This window comes from Halichoeres trimaculatus, unplaced genomic scaffold (assembly GCF_033239565.1).
Source record: "Halichoeres trimaculatus isolate MK-OKI-2021-1 unplaced genomic scaffold, fHalTri1.1 fHalTri1_scaffold_4, whole genome shotgun sequence".
Classification (NCBI taxonomy): domain Eukaryota; kingdom Metazoa; phylum Chordata; class Actinopteri; order Labriformes; family Labridae; genus Halichoeres; species Halichoeres trimaculatus.
The window spans coordinates 1,774,532-1,793,320 of record NW_027437182.1 but is presented as its reverse complement, the minus strand read 5'-3'; the positions used below and the strand labels follow the sequence as shown (position 1 = coordinate 1,793,320).

Sequence of the window (18,789 nt, the reverse complement as noted above, 5' to 3'; positions counted from 1 at the left end):
CAGACAGCTTCTCTTCTCTCTCCTCCTGTCCCACCAGTGCGCTAAAAACCTCAGATCAAACAACTGAGCACATGTGGTCCGTCACTCTCTCTGGTCGAATAATCTTGTTGAAATCCTCTAGCGCAGTATTTTCAAATCTTGTAGTGTGTGCGTAAGATTTAAGAGAAGATGATCTGTGGAGATTCTCCTTATGTGTGAGATACAGCCCGATTTCAGAATCTTATAAGATTTTTTTAAATCATGTAGTGTGAGCCAGGCTTAAATGACAGGAAGAATTGGAGCGAAATTCTGTCTACGGGCCGGATCAGCGCTGTCCGGATCAAATGGCGGTGGGGAAAGTGTTTCCGACTCCAGTAGCCTACGTTTGGCTGACTTGTTGGTTTATGGCCAGTTATATTGTCAACAGCATCATACCAAATAAACTTCTCCTTTTCATCTCTTGAGCTGCCGGACTTACGTAGCGTATCCCGCGCTCAGTGATACTGTTTTTTTGTACCTTATCACGGTGGTCCTATATCCATAGGAAAATAATTTTTGAGAAATTAAGCCAAAAATTTCTAAATTTTTGTGTGTACAGTCAAATTGTCTTTGTATATCCTCATCAGCCCAAATTTCGAGTAAGACCTTTGTTTCATCCCCGCTCCAATTTTTAAAGCGCAGAGTCATTCAGCCGTGACGTCACAGAGCAGCGGCAACTTTCTGTCCCGTATCTCGGCGCGCTTGCACTCACATCTCAACCGAACCGTGACGGAGTCCTCTTCAATCGCGCTAGAGACCACCTTCCCAAGTGGGCTCGGGCCCAGTGCCCGGGCGCGGTTTGTTTGTATTCACACTACCAAAACGAACCGGACTTTGGGCTCAAGTGCACCCGGATCCGGAACGGGGCCCCTAGTGGGAAAACACCCTCAGATTCAGATTCAGATTCAGATTCAGATTCCTTTATTAGCCATTTGTGTAAATTAACACATAGGAATTTGTGTCGGTGACAACGTGTGTATTTCAACAAGTACTTTTTTCACAAATAAACACACCAAAAACAAATTAACAACAAAGAACAACCACTACAGTGCAAAAAGTAACATAAATAGATATAAAGTTAATATAAAGTGCAGTGCAGAGATGGACAAACCTGCTGCTGCGTGACTGTGAGGTGCCCACTCATATAGCCATTTAATCAAGTCTTCTGTTTAGTTTATAGCTAATATAAAATAAAATATAGCTATATAAAATAATGATAAAAAAATAAAAATAAATAATAATATTTTTAATATCAATAACATTAATATTAATATTAATATTAATATTATTATTATTATTATTATTATTATTATTATTATTATTATTATTATTATTAATAATAATAATAATAATAATAATAGTCATAATAAAATAATAATAGTGGTATTAGTAATAATAATAACAATTATTATTATTATTATCATTATTTTAGTAATTATAATTAAAATTATAATTGAATTGAATTGAATTGAATTGATTTTATTTCGGTCATGTCGACACACATATACAACATCACACATTGTCAATAGATGATCACATTGTACATGTCCGAAAGGGAAGACGGGAGAAGCAGAGCTTATCTAGTCCCGTCCCCGTTTACTCAATATTTAGTCTCCTCTTTTTCACATTTCATTAGAGTAATATAAATTTTGATTACATTTACAGAACTTTGCGTAATTATTTATTGTCTTATAGTGTCCATAGTTGATTTGATGTCCAATTTTGTTGTCATTTAAGGCATTGTCTTTTTGTGTCCATAGTTGATTTTAAATGTCCAATCCTGTTCTTCACGTACGGCCTGGTTCGTGGGTCTTTCAATTTCGTTCCTGTTGGTGTCTTAAGCATTTGACTCGTTGTCACTCTCCCCTTCGCCCAGGCGTGCTCCAGCACTACCGTCCCGGGCTCTGCTGCGGTTTTCAGCCATGCGGGCGTTTCCGCCTCCTCCTCGGTTTGTATTGAGGAGTGCACGAGCCATCATTCTTTGACCTCCGGCTCTATTGATGTCATTGCTTGCTTGTAGCATCGCCTCTCTCGTTGCTGTGAATTCAGCTTTCATGCGTCTCAGCCTCCACATAATTCCGCCGAGGCCCAGTCCCAGGACTGTGATCACTGCTCCAATTGCTGCAAACATGAACACGTCCTCTACGTCCTCAACCTGCAGTATTGCCAGACACACAGCTCTCCATTTATTCCAGCTGTCCATTGCGTACCCAGCTAGGAAAGTTCCATCAGGGCATTTTGGTTCTCCCGGGCCAGCTTGGCGGGTTGAGAAAACTTTATCGATTGCGTTGAAAGCCCAGCTTAGTGGATCCATTTTGAGAATGTCTGCCCCTCTGCAGTTGGTGGGATATATACTGTTGCCCCACATGTCAAACAGCATCACCTCCTTCACAGTCATTGCTTTGGAACATTTTGTCTTTTCTGCTGTCTTGTAGACCAAACACCCCCATTTGTTTACGTTTCAGTATCCTTCATGTCTTGACAAACTTTAGATGCCATACCTTTAGCTATTATCATTTTTGTATCCGTCAAAGGTCATTTTGACAATTTTTTTTTAAATATGTGCAAGGAGCCGCTGCTCCTGGTCTGTCCTTCTAAGCTGTTCCATTGATTAACTCCACTGACTGTGACAGTCATGGCTTTCAATGTAGTTCTTACTGTTCTCTTTTTAAAAATCATTTCCCCTCTCAAGTTATGTTTCGTCTCTCTTTTTGTGAACCTTTTTTGTAATAACAATGACAATAATAATGTTAATGATGATTAAATATATAATAATAATAATAATAATAATTAAAATAATAATAATAATAATAATAATAATAACAATGATAATAATAATGATGATTAAATATATAATAATAATAATAATAATAATAATAATAATAATAATAATAATAATTATTATTATTATTATTATTATTATTATTATTATTATTATTATCATAGTCATTTTAATCAAAATAATACTAATAATAATAATAATAATAATAACAATGATAATAATAATGATAATGATGATGAATAATAAAAACTGTGTCAGTTTGTTTTGAAAAGTGGGGGGACAGTAACTATCATCAAAAGTGACCTCTGAGATGGAAAAATTATTACCACTGTTTTTATTTTAATTCAATAAAACTCCTTTTTCCTTAGTATTCAATAGACAATAGTTAAAAAACGCTCTGTTTGACAGATACTTGGCAAATGAACTTGTCTGATTCAGGAATTTTATTTCCCGGTGGCGCTTTATTTTGAAATGCATGAGCGGAAGTGTAGTTCTTCTTTTGTTGTAGTTTTAATCCCCCTCCTCTGCGGCGCTCTCTGACAGTTAAGCACACGGGACTAACAAACCTTCATTCAATTACCTGAACTATGGGGCCGACAGGTGAGACCGCGCGTCGTGTTGAACATATGCTGGAGTGGTTTTAATGTGGAGTTTGTTAGGAAGTCTCTTAGTTTCCTCTTCCTTTATTTATCTCTGATTTTTAGAGTTTAATGTCTTTAATCTGTTTCAGCTAACGTCATTCTATCTGCTAATGGTAGCTAACTGAGCTGTGGGTTAATAATTCACACAGGTTCATGAAATAAAACCGTTAAAAAACTACGGAACAGACTTTTTATTGAGATTATCAGAGTCCAGTTTGAGCTGGTGAGTTTTCAGGGATGTGGTTTGCTCCTGTGGTTTTCTTCATGTTCAGGTTAGCATGTTAGCAGTTAGCTTATACACTGAGCCATCTGTGTTAACGGTCACAGTGTGGATTAAAGGTGGATTATCATTTACAATTTATCACCTGGTTCAGGTAAAGATACTTCACTTTGGTGTTTTTACACCTTGAGCTTTGTCTTCTCTGCATCTATCCTCCTCTTCCAACTGTTTATAAGTTAAAGTAAACTGCTGTATAAAGTGTGTTATTGTTGCTATCTTTGTTATCAAAAGTTAATGTCATTCTTTTATAAATCAAGATAAGGAAACACTGATTTATTGACACATTAACTGTGAACACATTTCCTGACACTGCATTTTTTTTTCATTAGTTTTTGTAGTTTTTATTTATTTATTTTTCCTTTCTGGATGAGAAAGCTGAAAATAAAGAGGAGATGTAAGGTCTAATGGATCACTGCATTAGGGCATAGACTTTTACCGACAATGCCAAGTTCTCCGCTGTACTAGAATTTACCTGTCACTCTTATTTTAACCGTCTATTGTTTTAGGAACTAACTCAAAACAGGATTAAAATATTTAACTTTCCTATAAATGAGGATTCTTTCCTGTGGGCTGGTTGTGGCTCGGTAGTAGAGTCGGCTCCTCTCCATCAAACTCTGCCTTCAGCGTGGTGTAATGTAAACAAAACAAACGTGATGATTTAACAAACACAAGCATTCAGAAACATGGTCGCTGTTTTTTGTTCGTCTTTTCCAAAAACTCTCGGCGCTGTTCAGGTTGACGCTTCCTGACACGCTCAGTCAGGTAGGTCAGACGTGTTTAAAGGAGGGTTTGTTTTGCTGAACTTCTTCAGCGTGAGAAACAGATATTTCTCTGTTTTGTTGAAATACTCGTACACAGCCGGCTTGTTGAAACTTGTTTTTGGTGCCGTGTGCGGCCGCTGTGGGCACATACTTCATCATCAGGCAACAAATCAGAAATTTTAACACATGCCAATACAGGTAGGGATGTTCCTGTGATGATGCTGGGTGTTCAGACTGAGCATGTGCAGATTTTCAAACCTCTATATGTTGTAAATCTGTGAACTGATCCTTCTGCTTCTTGTCCCCCCCAGGTGAGGTGGTGTTTGGCAGCCCAGCGCCGGTTTGCTCTGAGAACCGGCTGCGCTGGGACCTGAGCCCGGAGCAGATCCAGCAGCTCTCTGACGAGCTCATCGCCAACACCAAGATGGTGTACGACCGCGTGGGGGCGCTGCCGCTGGACAGCGTCACCTTCGAGAACACGCTGAAGGCCCTCGCTGACGTGGAGGTCGACTACACCGGTCAGTTACCGCCATTTTACCCTCTAGAGTATAAAACCAGAGACACATCAGTGAATTTTACAAACCGCCTGTAACACGCGCCATCTCTGTTTGTCACCTCTTCGGTTTCACCTCTTATTTCTGGGAGAGTTCAGAGAGATTTATCTTTGTACAAAAAGCCGTAAAAGAAACAGAAACTTTTTACTCCTTGTGTATTTCTGAAAAGCACAGCGCTTTTTATGAAAACAGTGACATCGTCTGGAGTGACGCACACATCCGGCCTTAAAGGTACAGACGAGTAGACGTTGCATCTGGTCTGAAAAGGTTAATTATGCTTGCATTCGAGGTCGGCCGCTGCGCCACTTAAGGTCTCAACTATTTTTTATGTTGTAGTAAACAAAGGCATTCTGAGTAAAATTGTCAGGCTGTAGCTCTGCTAAGCAGGTGGGAGGGGCTAAGGTGTGTGGGAAATTAGGAAACAAAGAGACAGGTAATAATAAAGACTGACCAATGGCGCGTGAGAAGAGTGTGTACCCAGGAGGGGAGCGCTGCCTTTTTTCGTAAGCGGGGAAACAAACGAGGAGACATCTGCTTACGTTTCCTGTCATACGCCATGTGTCAAGTTTAGTTAAGTTTTTAAAGCGGGGTTTCTGGTTGAGTTTTTTTTTTTTTTTTTGTAAATATTGTACCCCAGCAAATTTTACAATCGACTATTTTTTTTAAGTGTCAGATGATTTAAAAAAAAATCAACCAGAAGACAATGCTCCTCTCTTGTGTTTCGTCTTGTGCCAGGGTGTCCGCGGGGTCTTAAAAAGTATTACAAGTTGATGAATCAGTTGTGGGAAAATTAAGGCCCTTAAAAAGTATTAAAAAGTCTTAATTGTGATGTTACGAGGTATTCAATTTTATAGGTATTCAAGCTTTGACTCCAAAAGTATCCATGAATATTTATTTTCCTCCTTGTGACTGTTACAAACTAACCTGACACGCCAGACAGACGGATCCATATATCCTCCACAGAAACAGTCCATCTGGTTTGAAAATGTTTTCAGGGTCTGAACCTTCAAAAATAACCTCACCTGGTGATTGGACGATCATTCTGCTCGTCACACTCATCACAGACCAGCGTGAGGATCTAGAAAAAGCTTTAGCATCTCAGAATATTTCTCTCTAGACGATAATAGTTTCTCAAGTCTCCTGAGAAACTTTCTCGATCATTTGGTAACCTGAGAGCTTCGATTCCTACGATTTAGAGAAAGCTTACCCTGTTCTCAGTTGTTTTGGAACAAATTTTCTTTCTTCAAATCACCTTTTTACTGGATACAACGCGACGTGATAAGGTATTTATTAATACAGTTACATAGCGCTGTTGTTTGAAACCTGAAAACAAGCAAAGCTGTGATTTTGTGATGTGCGGGCTAAACGTAGCGCTAGCAGCCCAACATATCCATAGGTTAATGTGACAACAAACTCAGTTTGTACCGTAGTTTAGTAGCCGTCCGTGTGTAACGCTGATAGAAAGCAAATAACACAATCTCAAGCACGTCCTAAGTTTTGACAATGATGAAATAAATTGTTTTTTTTTTTTCTTCAAGTTACTTGTTGTGGGAATGGGAACGTCAATTAACCTGCCTTGAGTTTAATTTTTTCTTTAAAGCTTTATTCCTTCTCAGTTTACCTCATTTGTGTTAAAATGCAAACTACAATCATCAAAGACCGGTTGCTAACAACAGCTTAAAGTGGCAATAAGGTCTTAAGACTTTTTGAAAGGTTTTTGAAAAAGTCTTAAAAAAATATTTAATTTATCCTGAAGATTTCAGCATACGTATATCCTATTGTGCGCCGCTAATACGGCCGAGCTTCAGTTCTTTTATGGCACCGACCCAAACACTTTTGTGGTACCGAGCATCAAATCTCACCCGTCTTTTGGCGCCGAAAGATGCTTCACATTGAGCAGCGCGTGCTGAGCCCTTTCCCCTTTCCAAAACACTCACAGGCGGACACGTCCTTGTCACTCACAGCTGCAACCAGAGCAGCCCGGATGAATGAGAAGGGTTTTTATTTTGACATAGATAAAAAAACAAGAGGAAAATTCACTTATTGTTATAAACACTGTTGTTCTTTTGCACAGACAATCATTTGTTCTTTTTTTATGTAAGAAAACCAGGAATGCACCGATACCCATGGATGTATCGTTGGAAGAGATCCATGCTGCGTTACCAGTCTGCAGGGTTTAACAGTTTACATTTGAAAAGAAATGATGTACCAGGGTTCCTGTGGATCCTTGAAAAGTCTTAAAAGGCATTGAATTCATAATTCTAAAAATAAGGCCTTGGCATTAAAAAGTCTGAAATCCAAATTTCAAAAGTCTTAAAAATTTAAACACATTGGTAAGATTTATGTTAGTTTGAAGTAAAAAAAATATTAAGTAACATTTATCTATTTTTCTAAATAATTTCCTGAATTACTTTCGTGGCAACATCGCGTAATCACAATAGCGGAACTAACAAAACGGTGAAGTGGTTGCACCAGGAACTTTTAAAGCAGACGCATGTCTTGGTTCTACCTAGGGTGCCTGGAGAGAGAAAAAAAAAAAGGAAAAAATGGCAAAAAAAAAAAATCCAAAAGTGGCTTAGAAAAAAATGATTATGGCAGCAAAATCGAGAAATAAATTTGAAATTAAACTTCAAAAACCATGTAAAAATTACAAAAATGGTTGTGACAGTGGCCAAAAAAGATGAATGGGGGCAAAATAGGCATAAAGTTGTAAAAATGGGGTTAAAAAAAGATAAAAAGTGATGTTTTATGTAAAATTAACATAGGCTTAAAATTGCCTCTAACCCAGGTGATTCATGTGCTGTTTTTGTTTGTTAGTTTTGTTTGTTTTAACTCTGGTTTGTTGTCGACTTGTTTTTAAATTTGATTTCCAACATCATTAAAAAAGTCTTAAAAAGTCTTAAATTGAACTTACCTTGAGCTGTAGGAACCCTGTGTACATACAGAGGAATTACTTTGCTGGTAAACATTTGAATATTTCAGTTTAAATAATCAGTAATTCCATATATTCATTTTTTGCCTTTTACCTAAAACATTAGCAGTCTTATCCCACGGTAGGGCATACAGGTTGTTATTTAACACTGATATTGGCTCGGTATCGGACCATACGAGAGCCCAGGTATCGGTATTTAAACCAAAAAAGTTGGATCTCTAAAGAAAACTGCTTGGACTTAAAAAATATTAAAACTAAAGAAATGAAATATAAGATTTGCAGCGTAACGTGTAATCTAATTTTTTTGTTGTTTTCCCCCTCGTCACTTTAGTTTCCCTTCACTTTAGCCCCTCCCGGCTGTTTGACAAAGCTACAGCTCGTAAGCTTTACCCAGAATGCCTTTGTGGATTGTTATCTAGTGGTTATTGTAACAGTGAGTGAGGAGGGAACGCAGCTGATTGGAGCCACCGGTCTTCAAACCAGCTCTGCCAGAGGAAAAAGCGTAGCTACGTGTTGAACTGACCCGTCCAGATCCTTCTGCTGCTGATGAGCCTCGGTGTAAAGAGGTCAAACACGGCGTGCTGTCAGGTCTGTGGCTCTTTGTGCCCCCTGCTCGCCGAAGCTGCGAGTCAGCACGCCTGGTTTGGTTCTGGCCCATCAGCAGATTGTAGAGAAAGCAGCTGAACACGCTGCTGCTTTGTGTGCAGCTGAAAACGCCCGCAGCGCTCCTGCTGCTTCTGGTACTTCTGCTGCAGGAAACAAACCTCTGACTTCACGCCGTTTGTGTCACCGCCAGAACATTTCCATCAACAAAACCAGAAAAAGGGAGGAAGATGTGCTCCTGTCAGTTTGAAAGGAGACTCTTCTGAGTGAGTGTGGCTTGACATGACGAGAGTTCACAACGTTTGGGGAATAAACAGAGACAACTTAAAGAAAACACTGAGATCATCTTTTGTTTGAGTCTTTAAAGAAAAATATCATTTAATGTGTCCAGCCTCTCAAATAACAGGATTAAATTAAAGATTTTTTCACTGATGACAAACCAAAGAAAGAGAAATGTCAACTAAAGCGATGAATTCATGACAAACCAAAGATAAAACAGATCCTGAATCTGATTGAGACCACTTTGTTTTTCTCTCCTCTCTGACTCCGCCCCCTTCTCTCTGACTCCGCCTCCCCGTCTCCAGTCCAGAGGAACATGCTGGACTTCCCGCAGCACGTGTCTCCTTCTAAGGAAGTCCGAGCGGCGAGCACCGAGGCCGACAAGCGTCTGTCGGAGTTCGACGTGGAGATGAGTATGAGGGAGGACGTCTACCAGAGGATCGTCGCTCTGGAGGTGAGATGATGGAGCGCCGGCTGCCGTCCAATCAGAATATCCATCTTCCTTTGAACGTTTGGTCTCTGATCAACGCTGTGTGTTCGCCTCCACTCGACTTTGAGCTGCAGTTTTTTTACATCTGCGAATCAGAAACTGCTCCAGCGCCCCCTGTAGTATCTCTACACGATTTACAGCTCAGTAAAATCTGTTTTTCTCTCTGGTGTTTTGTTAAACTCTTCTTTCAGCCTCTGAAACACGTTGTTTTAGCTGCTGGTGGAGCTAACAGCAGACCTTGGTGTTTGAGGCCCCATGAACTAGTTAGGAGATTATTAGGGCCTGAGCCCTGAGAATCGGGGGCGAAAGCCCTATTGAAACCCTTGTTAGGGCTAGGTTTTTCCTCAAATCAACTCCAAACTTGGCGTATTTATACTACAGACATTGAAGAGTAATAATCATTATACAATTGTTATAATTATTTTGGGCGTGGCCACAAATGACCGCTAAAGTTTACCTTTTTGCCTTTTTTTCAAATCTTGATAACTCTCCTGTACAATGTTGGATTAGGACCCAAATTCACACACAAGTTCACTGTCACAGCCTGATTCCATGTCTATCATTATTTGCGTTAACATCAATGCTCCATAGCGCCACCATGGGGCTCAAAATTTTTGCCTCCCCAGCTACTTTGAGCTATAGACCTGAAATTTGGAAGGCATAACAAGCATGCCAAGACTTACAAAAAAGTCTATTATGACCATAGTCAATTCCGAACAGGTAGTTCGCTATTTGGACACAAACATCGGATTTTGATTATTTTTAGCCTCAGACTAAATGGAATGATTCCTGGGTTTTTCATCAGATCAACGCCATACTTGCCCTGTGTACACTTCACACGCTAACAATGATAAGTTCCAAATGGATTTTTGCTACAATAATGGGCGTGACAACAAATGACGGTCAAAGTTGGCCATTTTAACTGTTTCATGAAAAAACCTTAATGGCTCTCCGGAGCAGTGTTGGATCAGGGCAAAAATGCACACAGAGGTTCAGTGTCACAGCCTAAGTGCATTTCTATCACTGGTTGCACTAACATTAATGCTCCATAGCGCCACCCAGGAGCTCAAATCTGCAGCCCGTCCAGCTACTTTGAGCTACGGACATCAAAACTTTTGGGCTAAACCCTCGTGCCTAGACCTATGGCTTTGGCTGAGCCACAATGTGTTGCTAATGGGGCGGCTAGGACACACTCCGACTGGCGCACACAGGGCGAGGACCCGTTCATCGCTGCTTGCAGCTTTAAATATTATTAAAGCTCTACACGGCCTTTATGCTGCAGCTCCATCAATGAGGTTCTAGAATGTTCATCATCAAGCACAGAGAGCTTTCTGTCTTTGTGATGTCACTACATTCCGGAACTCTCTGAGCTCTCTGAGTGATTTTAAATCAAACTACAGACCCTTAGCTTTTTAACCAGCTCTGACTGCTTTTATCAGAATCACAGAATCAGTGATGACGTTAGCATTTTAGCTAGTCTGGAGTAGATCTGGTTCCTTCCTCTCTTGAAGCGTTTCTGTTTCTGTTCGCAGAAGAAAATCGACGGTGACAGCCTGACCCCAGAGTCCAAGCGTTACATGGAGCGACTGATCAAACTGGGGAGGAGAAACGGCCTCCACCTGCCCGCAGAGACACAAGAGGTGAGCTGCTACTGAACCATCAAAGTCAAAGTATTTTAAGACTGATTCTTCAAGCATCTCTTGATGTAGCTCAATTTTACAGTGGGTCAATTAGCTGATATTTTGTTTTCATTTAATACAGAAAGTTAACAGGTTCATCTTTAATCTAGCAAAGAATGCAAATCATGTGTTGGAATTAGCAGTTTTTGTGCTGATTTCTCAAATGTCAAGTTTGCTCTTAAAAATCAACACTAGAATACATGTTTGTGAATATCATTTTCAGTTAGGGTTAGTTTGCCGTATTTGTTCAAAATAATCATTAAAACAGGACAAAGCTGTTTTAAAAACGATTTTAATAATTTGTGTGGATAAAATAATTTATTTTGTGTGTCTGAGAAATCTGCGTCAACTGTGTTACCCACTGAAAAAACCCTATAAATCAGCAATGGTTTGCTCCAAGGTCACATGACCCCAATCAGCTGAGGTCCATCCTTTTTGGTGTGAACCTTGAAGAAAGTGTGTCATGTTTCAGCTCCTCCTCATCAATACTTCATCAGAATGATTGTCTGTACATGGGGCGCATAACTGTTCATCAACACCATTCAAGGTCTGCAGTTAGCATAAGGGACAAAACATGGAGGATGTGTTAGCTGTGTTAGCTGTGTTAGCTGTGTTAGCTGTGTTAGCGTCACTAAATGTAGAGTTGTAGAGGCAGGTTTCTCTCTTCTTGTCCTGTCAGCTGGTTACTGGGATTTTTGAGACATACACTGTGAAATAAATGATGAGGGACATTTCTAGGGAGCGTAGTCTGACGGAGAAATGTTGAATAACTCTGAATTATTATTTTTTTTACTGTAATGTTTAAGAATTCATCAGAGCTTAAGCTTGCCACACCTGACGGTCTGTTTCCGCTCTAACAGGAGATTAAAACCATCAAGAAGAAGCTGAGCAACCTCTGCATCGACTTCAACAAGAACCTGAACGAGGACACAACCAGCCTGCTGTTCAGCAGAGAGGAGCTGGGTGAGTCCGTGGTCGGGCTGCAGGATACGGCCTAAAACCATGACCTCAAGATTTTTATCCCCGTACACGAAAAACATCTGGATATTCAGATTTCTCCTCTACATCACCAAATAAGTATTAAACTCTATCTATTGATGTCAATCACCAATCAGGTTCAGTTTAGTGAACCTTTTTTTTCCGACCAATCTTTATGCAGTTACATTTTTTCAGTTCCAGTAAAATGATAAATTCATAAATTTATTTAACAGGCTGAATGTATCACATGACTGTCTTAATACGGCTGATTTAGCACAAAAAACACTTCATAGAAATGCTAAATAAGCAGAATATAACAGGAGCTTTATTACTGTTTACACCCGGGGCGGCCATCTTTGATTCAGGGTTCCTGCGGATCCTTGAAAAGTCTTAAAAGGCATTGAATTCATCATTCTAAAAATAAGGCCTGAATTGGCATTAAAAGTCTTCAATCCAAATTTCAAAAGTCTTAAAAATTTGAACACATTGGAAAGATTTATGTTAGTTTGAAGTAAAAAAGATTATTAAGTAACATTTATCTGTTTTACTAAATAATTTCCTGAATTACTCTCGTGGCAACATCGTGTAATCACAATAGTGGAACTAAGAAAACGGTGAAGTGGTTGCACCAGGAACTTTTAAAGCAGACGCATGTCTTGGTTCTACCTGGGGTGCCTGGAGAGAGAAAAAAATAAAAAAAATTGGCAAAAAAATCCAAAAGTGGCTTAGGAAAATTGATTATGGCAGCAAAATTGAGAATTAAATTTGAAATTAAATAAAAAAACTGTAAAAATTCCAAAAATGTTTGTGACAGTGGATGGGGGCAAAAAAGGCATAAAGTTGTAAAAATGGGGTGAAAAAAAGGTAAAAAGTGATGTTTTATGTAAAATAAACATTGGGTTAAAATTGCCTCTAACCCAGGTAATTCATGTGGTGTTTTTGTTTGTTAGTTTTGTTTGTTTCAATTGTGGTTCGTTGTCGACTTGTTTTTAAATTTGATTTCAAACGTCATTAAAAAGTCTTAAAAAGTCTTAAAAAGTCTTAAAAAGTCTTAAATTGAACTTGCCTTGAGCTGTAGGAACCCTGTGATTGTAAACTCTCAGGTGGTGCGGATTGGCCAACTTCCCAGGTCAAATAAAACGCAGCATCAATCTTAGTATTACTTCTGTAAATCAGCTTCTTGGATATTGTCGGCCATGCTGAGAGGACTCTGCTGGTGACCTCTGACCTCTGAGCCCGGGGTCTGGTTGTAGTTTGGGGATTCACCTCCTCACAGCTCACAGTTTTCTGGTGTTCAGCTGTAAAATAACAACCCTAACCCAAACAAGGATCCTCTCTGCCAAACGGAGCCAGCAGGGCGCCGCTGAGTGCCACGACTGAGCAGCAACACTCACAGTAGAGCAGGGGAGAGGAGAAAGTGAAACTGAAGTATGTGTCGTCGCGTTTGTTAGAAAACAAGCCCCAAAAACCCACAACCTGACTGACGAGGAGTGAAACTCTGACGAGCATCACAGACGTCTTTAAACGTTTCTGTGACAGTTTGTATTTAATGGTGGTGATTATTTCCGTCTGTTTCCAGGCGGCCTGCCCGAGGACTTCCTGAGCTCTCTGGAGCAGGACGGAGAGAAGCTGAAGGTCACTCTGAAGTATCCTCACTACTTCCCCACCATGAAGAAATGCTTCGTCCCCGAGACCCGCAGGAAGCTGGAGGAGGCCTTCAACTCCCGCTGCAAAGAGGTGAGACGCCTGTCGTCCAATCAGCTGTCAGAACAGCACAGCTCGTAGTGAACCAGGGTTAGGGATGATTTTTTTTCATGAAAAATCTTAGAAATCAAATTTCAATTTTTTTTAAAGGTCAACAAAAAACTGGGGTCAAATTTACAACCTTTAAAAAGGCATCATATAATCAAAAGGGCATTTAAAGGGTTGAAATAATAAAAATGATTGAATATTTGTTGTTTTTGATAAGGACTGGAGTTCAACAAACAATTTGAGCAAAAGAAAAATACTGAGGAGAAAAAATGATTCTTTGGTGTTTTTATCACAGTTTTTGGTTGAGGATATTTAGTCCTCTGTTTACCTTAAAGGGTCGTAAATCAAAGCAATCAAAGTCTTAAAGGTTTCTGCTGTGACCTCTGACCTTTGTGCCGGTCTCCAGGAGAACTCGGGGATCCTGAAGGAGCTGGTGGAGCTCCGGGCTCAGAAGAGCTCCCTGCTGGGCTTCAGCACCCACGCAGACTTCGTCCTGGAGATGAACATGGCCAAGTCTGGGAGGAAGGTGGCCAGCTTCCTGGGTGAGTAGGTGGAGCGGCGTCCCCCCTGCAGAGGAGCGTGGGAGGGTCAGAGAGGGTGAGAAAGCTGGGCCGTGTGAGACGCTGTGTGCCTCGCTGCTTTTCAGAGGAGCTGTCCTGTAAGCTGAAGCCTCTGGGGGACAAGGAGCGCGCAGACATCCTCCAGCTGAAGGAGAAGGAGTGTGAGAAGAGGAGTCTGCCCTACAGCGGGGAGCTGCACGCCTGGGACACCCGCTACTTCATGACCCAGGTAACAGCTGCTGACACACTCCTCAGGAGGAGGCGCGGCCGTGAAGCGTGAATCAGGTGTTACAGACCTCCTCCTGCTCCTCTCAGGTGGAGGAGACCAAGTACGCCGTGGACCAGAACCTGCTGAAGGAGTACTTCCCCATGGAGGTGGTGACTCAGGGTCTGCTGGACATCTACCAGGAGCTGCTGGGCCTGTCCTTCGAGCTGGTGGACGGCGCCCCCGTGTGGCACCCTGACGTCACTCTGTACTGCGTGAAGGACCGCACCAGTGGTCAGGTGGTGGGCCAGTTCTACCTGGACCTGTACCCCAGGTGAGGACCCTGCGGGAGCGGCGTGCAGTCACGGCGTGCGTGCTGAGTTGTTACAGGCGTCCTGAGTCTGTCCTCTGTCCTCTGCAGGGAGGGGAAGTACGGTCACGCCGCCTGCTTCGGCCTGCAGCCCGGCTGTCTGCTGCCCGACGGCCGGCGCCAGATGTCCGTGGCGGCTATGGTGGCGAACTTCAGCAAGCCGACGGCGGACGCTCCGTCACTCCTGCAGCACGACGAGGTGGAGACGTATTTCCACGAGTTTGGACACGTCATGCACCAGCTGTGTGCTGAGGTCAGCTGATACAACCTGATGACGCCGCGCAGCTCTTCTGAAGCCACGTCAGAGGAAACTGAGGACGTTGTGTGTTTGTGTTTGCAGGCTGACTACGCCATGTTCAGCGGGACTCACGTGGAGCGGGACTTCGTGGAGGCGCCGTCCCAGATGCTGGAGAACTGGGTGTGGGAGCGCGAGCCTCTGCTGAGGATGTCCAGACACTACAAGACCGGGAACCCCATCCCCGACGAGCTGCTCGTCAAACTCATCGAGTCCCGCCTCGCCAACACAGGTGAGCACGCTCAGACGGTCTCAGGAGGTCTTTAACTTTGGTTTTAATGGATTCACCTGGTCTCACCTTTCATACCAACACGTCTCAGTACTGAGACTATGAACAGGAAACACATCCTGTCAAAATAATACTGTTTATAAAAACTGACATAAGCATCCATGGGTCATTTTCACCAGAGTTTGTTGCAGTACTTCTTTTGACCACTAGGTGTAGCCATGAGCCTGATGTAGTTTTCAGCCCTTTTCAAACCAACCTGTACACCCTCCCCCTCCGTGGGGGAGTGGGCGAGTATCAGGGTCTGTCTCAGGTGGAAACAGGAACTGTGTGTTGCCATGGTTACACAGCAACGTCTTGAGGGAGCAAAACGCCGCTGTGCACCAGGGAATGATAGGTGAAACTTTTTAAAAATCTTTATGGAAATTATTTTTTTCTTTGAAAAAAAATTAAACTTAAATTAATCATTTATCTTTTGGTGTTAATTTAATTTAAGTCAGTTCACTGTTATTCATCATAATGTAAAAGAAAAGGTTGTCCTAAATTAATGCAAAAAAACCAACATATTTTTTAGTGTCAGAGCAGAAAAAAGCTTCTTTTTTGGCTGTAACTCAAATTTGTTTTGAAATGAGTTGATGTTGTGGTTGATCGCACAACTTTATCCAAAAACACTTTCCTCTGCTCAGATGTGTCTGAGGGTTAAAAACAGACGTCGTCACCCAGACTCTCAGGACACCTGTGTCAGTTGCGTGTACCCAGTGAACACATTGACCATTTATAAACTGAAAATCTCAGAAAAAACTCATAAAACTGAACAAAAACTGACTTGTTGTATTTCAGTGTATGTCTGAGCAGAGGATGTCTGAGTGTATGGGAACGGCTATGCACACTGTGATTGGCTCATTGCCTTTAAGGGCGGGACTTAGCCATAGGTAGATTGACCTATAGACCTATAGATGTCAGTGCTGTATGAATCACAGAAATACGAGGTGACTACGTTCAGGAAACTACAGCGAGGTTTCCGTGTCTCCCCTGCAGGTCTCTTTAACCTGAGGCAGATCGTCCTCGCCAAAGTGGACCAAGCGCTGCACACCAGGAACGGTCTGGACCCGGCAGAGGAGTACGGACGCCTGTGTCAGGAAATCCTGGGGATCCCCGCGTCATCAGGTCTCTTTAGAGAGTTCTATAAACACACCATGAACCTGTCCTCCTCCGCTGTTGTCTCTGACCTTTGAACTCTCTCCTCACAGGAACCAACATGCCGGCCACCTTCGGGCACCTGGCGGGCGGTTACGATGCTCAGTATTACGGTTACCTGTGGAGTGAGGTGTACTCCATGGACATGTTCTCTGCCCGCTTCAAACGAGAGGGGATCATGAACCCTAAGGTCAGAACGCACGAGATATGAGTAGTTTAGTCAGTGATGATAATGAAGCAGTCAGAGCTGGTTAAAAAGCTAAGGGTCTGTAGTTTACTTTAAAATCACTCTATGAGCTCAGAGAGTTCTAGAATGTAGTGACATCATCAGGGCAGAATGTAGTGACATCACAAAGACAGAAAGCTCTCTGTGCTTGATGATGAACATTCTAGAACCTCACTGATGGAGCTGCAGCATAAAGAGACAGGAGCCAGAGCAGAGACTGGAGGAGGAGAGGAGACTTTAACTAAACACCAGAGAGAAACAGAGATTTACTGAGCTTTAAATCACGGAAAGATCCAGAGTGTTCACCAGAGAGAGGCGTAAACACACAAGTCACTTGATGTTTGTGACTGAATGATGTGTGGTCACGTTCAGTCTGTGAAATATAAAGACAAAAACTTGTCAAACCTCCTGAAAACTCTTCGCCACCCTGACTTCCTCTCTTCTGATTGGTCCTCCAGGTCGGTCTGGATTACAGGAAGTACATCCTGCGGCCCGGCGGCTCCGAGGACGCCTCTGAGATGTTGAGGAAGTTCCTCGGGCGTGAGCCGAAACAGGAAGCTTTCCTTCTGAGCAAAGGACTAACGGTGGAGCAGCAGAGCAGCACGCCGTGTCCCTGCTGACCACACTCCGCCCCTCACCGACCCCACCGCACAACCAGAGAGCAACGGATTGATGTTTTGTAGAAAAACACTTTACTGTTACAAAACATGCAGAAAAACGAGCAGTGAATAAACGATCTGAAGTCAAGTCCTGTGTCTGAGTGACTCGTGTGTAAAGGAAACGTCTTCTTCTTCTTCGGGCTGCGCTTTCACTTCCGACGGTCCTAATCCAACCTTAAAGAGTTCAACGTTTACATCAATTCATTGTAGATAATATCTCACTTTGTTCAAGAGATGTTCTTAAAAAAAAGTCAAAAATTTATGAGATAAAGTCAATGTACAATGATAAATTGTGAATTTACGAGGAAATAGTTTAAAGAAATCATGAGAATCAAGTGGTATACTTACCAGGAAATAGTCATAAATTTACAGTAATTAAGTTGTAAATTCCCAAGAAAAAAATTGTACATTCCCTAAAATAAAGTCTTAAATTTACGAGAAAAAACGTCAAAAATTCACTTGAATCAAACGGTTTATTTGCCAGAACACAGTCTTAATTTTACAACAATAAAGTTATAACTTGACAAGAAAAAGGTTGAACATTTCCAAAAATAAAATTTCACATTTTCGAGAACAAAGTCATACATTTACAAAAACAGAGCCGTAAGTTTCCCAGCGCCAAGGACGGTTCGTTCTGAGGAAAATAGGTTTGTAGCTCTCAGTCTTCCTTCCTGTGATTGTGGATTTGTCAAAGCAACGTTCTACAGATGAGTTATTGATCAGGAAAGACCAACCTGAGAATATCTTTCTAATTTGACTAGGGATGGGTTCTGGATTACATACTTCTATAGTTACCGAACGAGTACCATCTGTAGAACGAAGCAGTGATTAACGTAAAATCAAATGGTACCATGTTACGGCACCTAAACACATCCTCGTAACTCTGAGGGAGTGGAAGAGTCGTTGATTTCCCGTACTGGACATGAACACAGCATTACAAGTTGTTAAACTGAGAAATAAATATTATTTTTATTGTCCAAAATTACCAAAAATTAGTTCTGTTGAGTACTAATACGGATTGCTGGGTACCGCGTGTTAGTGCCGGGTGTCTGTACCATATACAAGTACCCACCCCTAAACTCAGCGATCTTTACAGGGTCTTCATACTGATGACGATGTTCTGCTGATGAGTCAAAAGATGAAATAATTCTTTATTTGTGAAACTTATACTAAAGTTAAACTTCACAGGATGCTCCATGCTCCTCATATTTGTACAGGCAGCTGCTGCTTCCCTGATAGACAACAGCTATAGAGTAAAAAACACAGATTTTAATTGTACGTTTATGAGATTAATCTTGTAAA

At 41.5% G+C, this 18,789-nt stretch overlaps 1 protein-coding gene across 1 annotated transcript; it reads left to right on the top strand.

The window, feature by feature from the left end:
• The first annotated feature begins 3,307 nt into the window (after positions 1-3,307).
• On the top strand, positions 3,308-17,565 carry thop1 (thimet oligopeptidase 1). The gene is made up of 14 exons (XM_074668172.1): positions 3,308-3,400; positions 4,794-5,000; positions 9,156-9,304; positions 10,873-10,980; positions 11,880-11,982; positions 13,577-13,734; positions 14,156-14,291; positions 14,396-14,538; positions 14,625-14,848; positions 14,936-15,137; positions 15,225-15,411; positions 16,444-16,572; positions 16,656-16,792; positions 17,287-17,565. The coding sequence occupies exons 1-14, from the start codon at positions 3,388-3,390 to the stop codon at positions 17,446-17,448; spliced, it is 2,058 nt and encodes a 685-aa protein (XP_074524273.1). The 5' UTR covers positions 3,308-3,387; the 3' UTR covers positions 17,449-17,565.
• Positions 17,566-18,789: the final 1,224 nt, after the last annotated feature.

Coding starts and splice junctions, on each gene's coding strand:
- thop1 (XM_074668172.1), top strand. Junction 10,981..11,879: donor TGCCCGCAGAGACACAAGAG/GTGAGCTGCTAC, acceptor CCGCTCTAACAG/GAGATTAAAACCATCAAGAA. Junction 15,138..15,224: donor TGCACCAGCTGTGTGCTGAG/GTCAGCTGATAC, acceptor TTGTGTTTGCAG/GCTGACTACGCCATGTTCAG.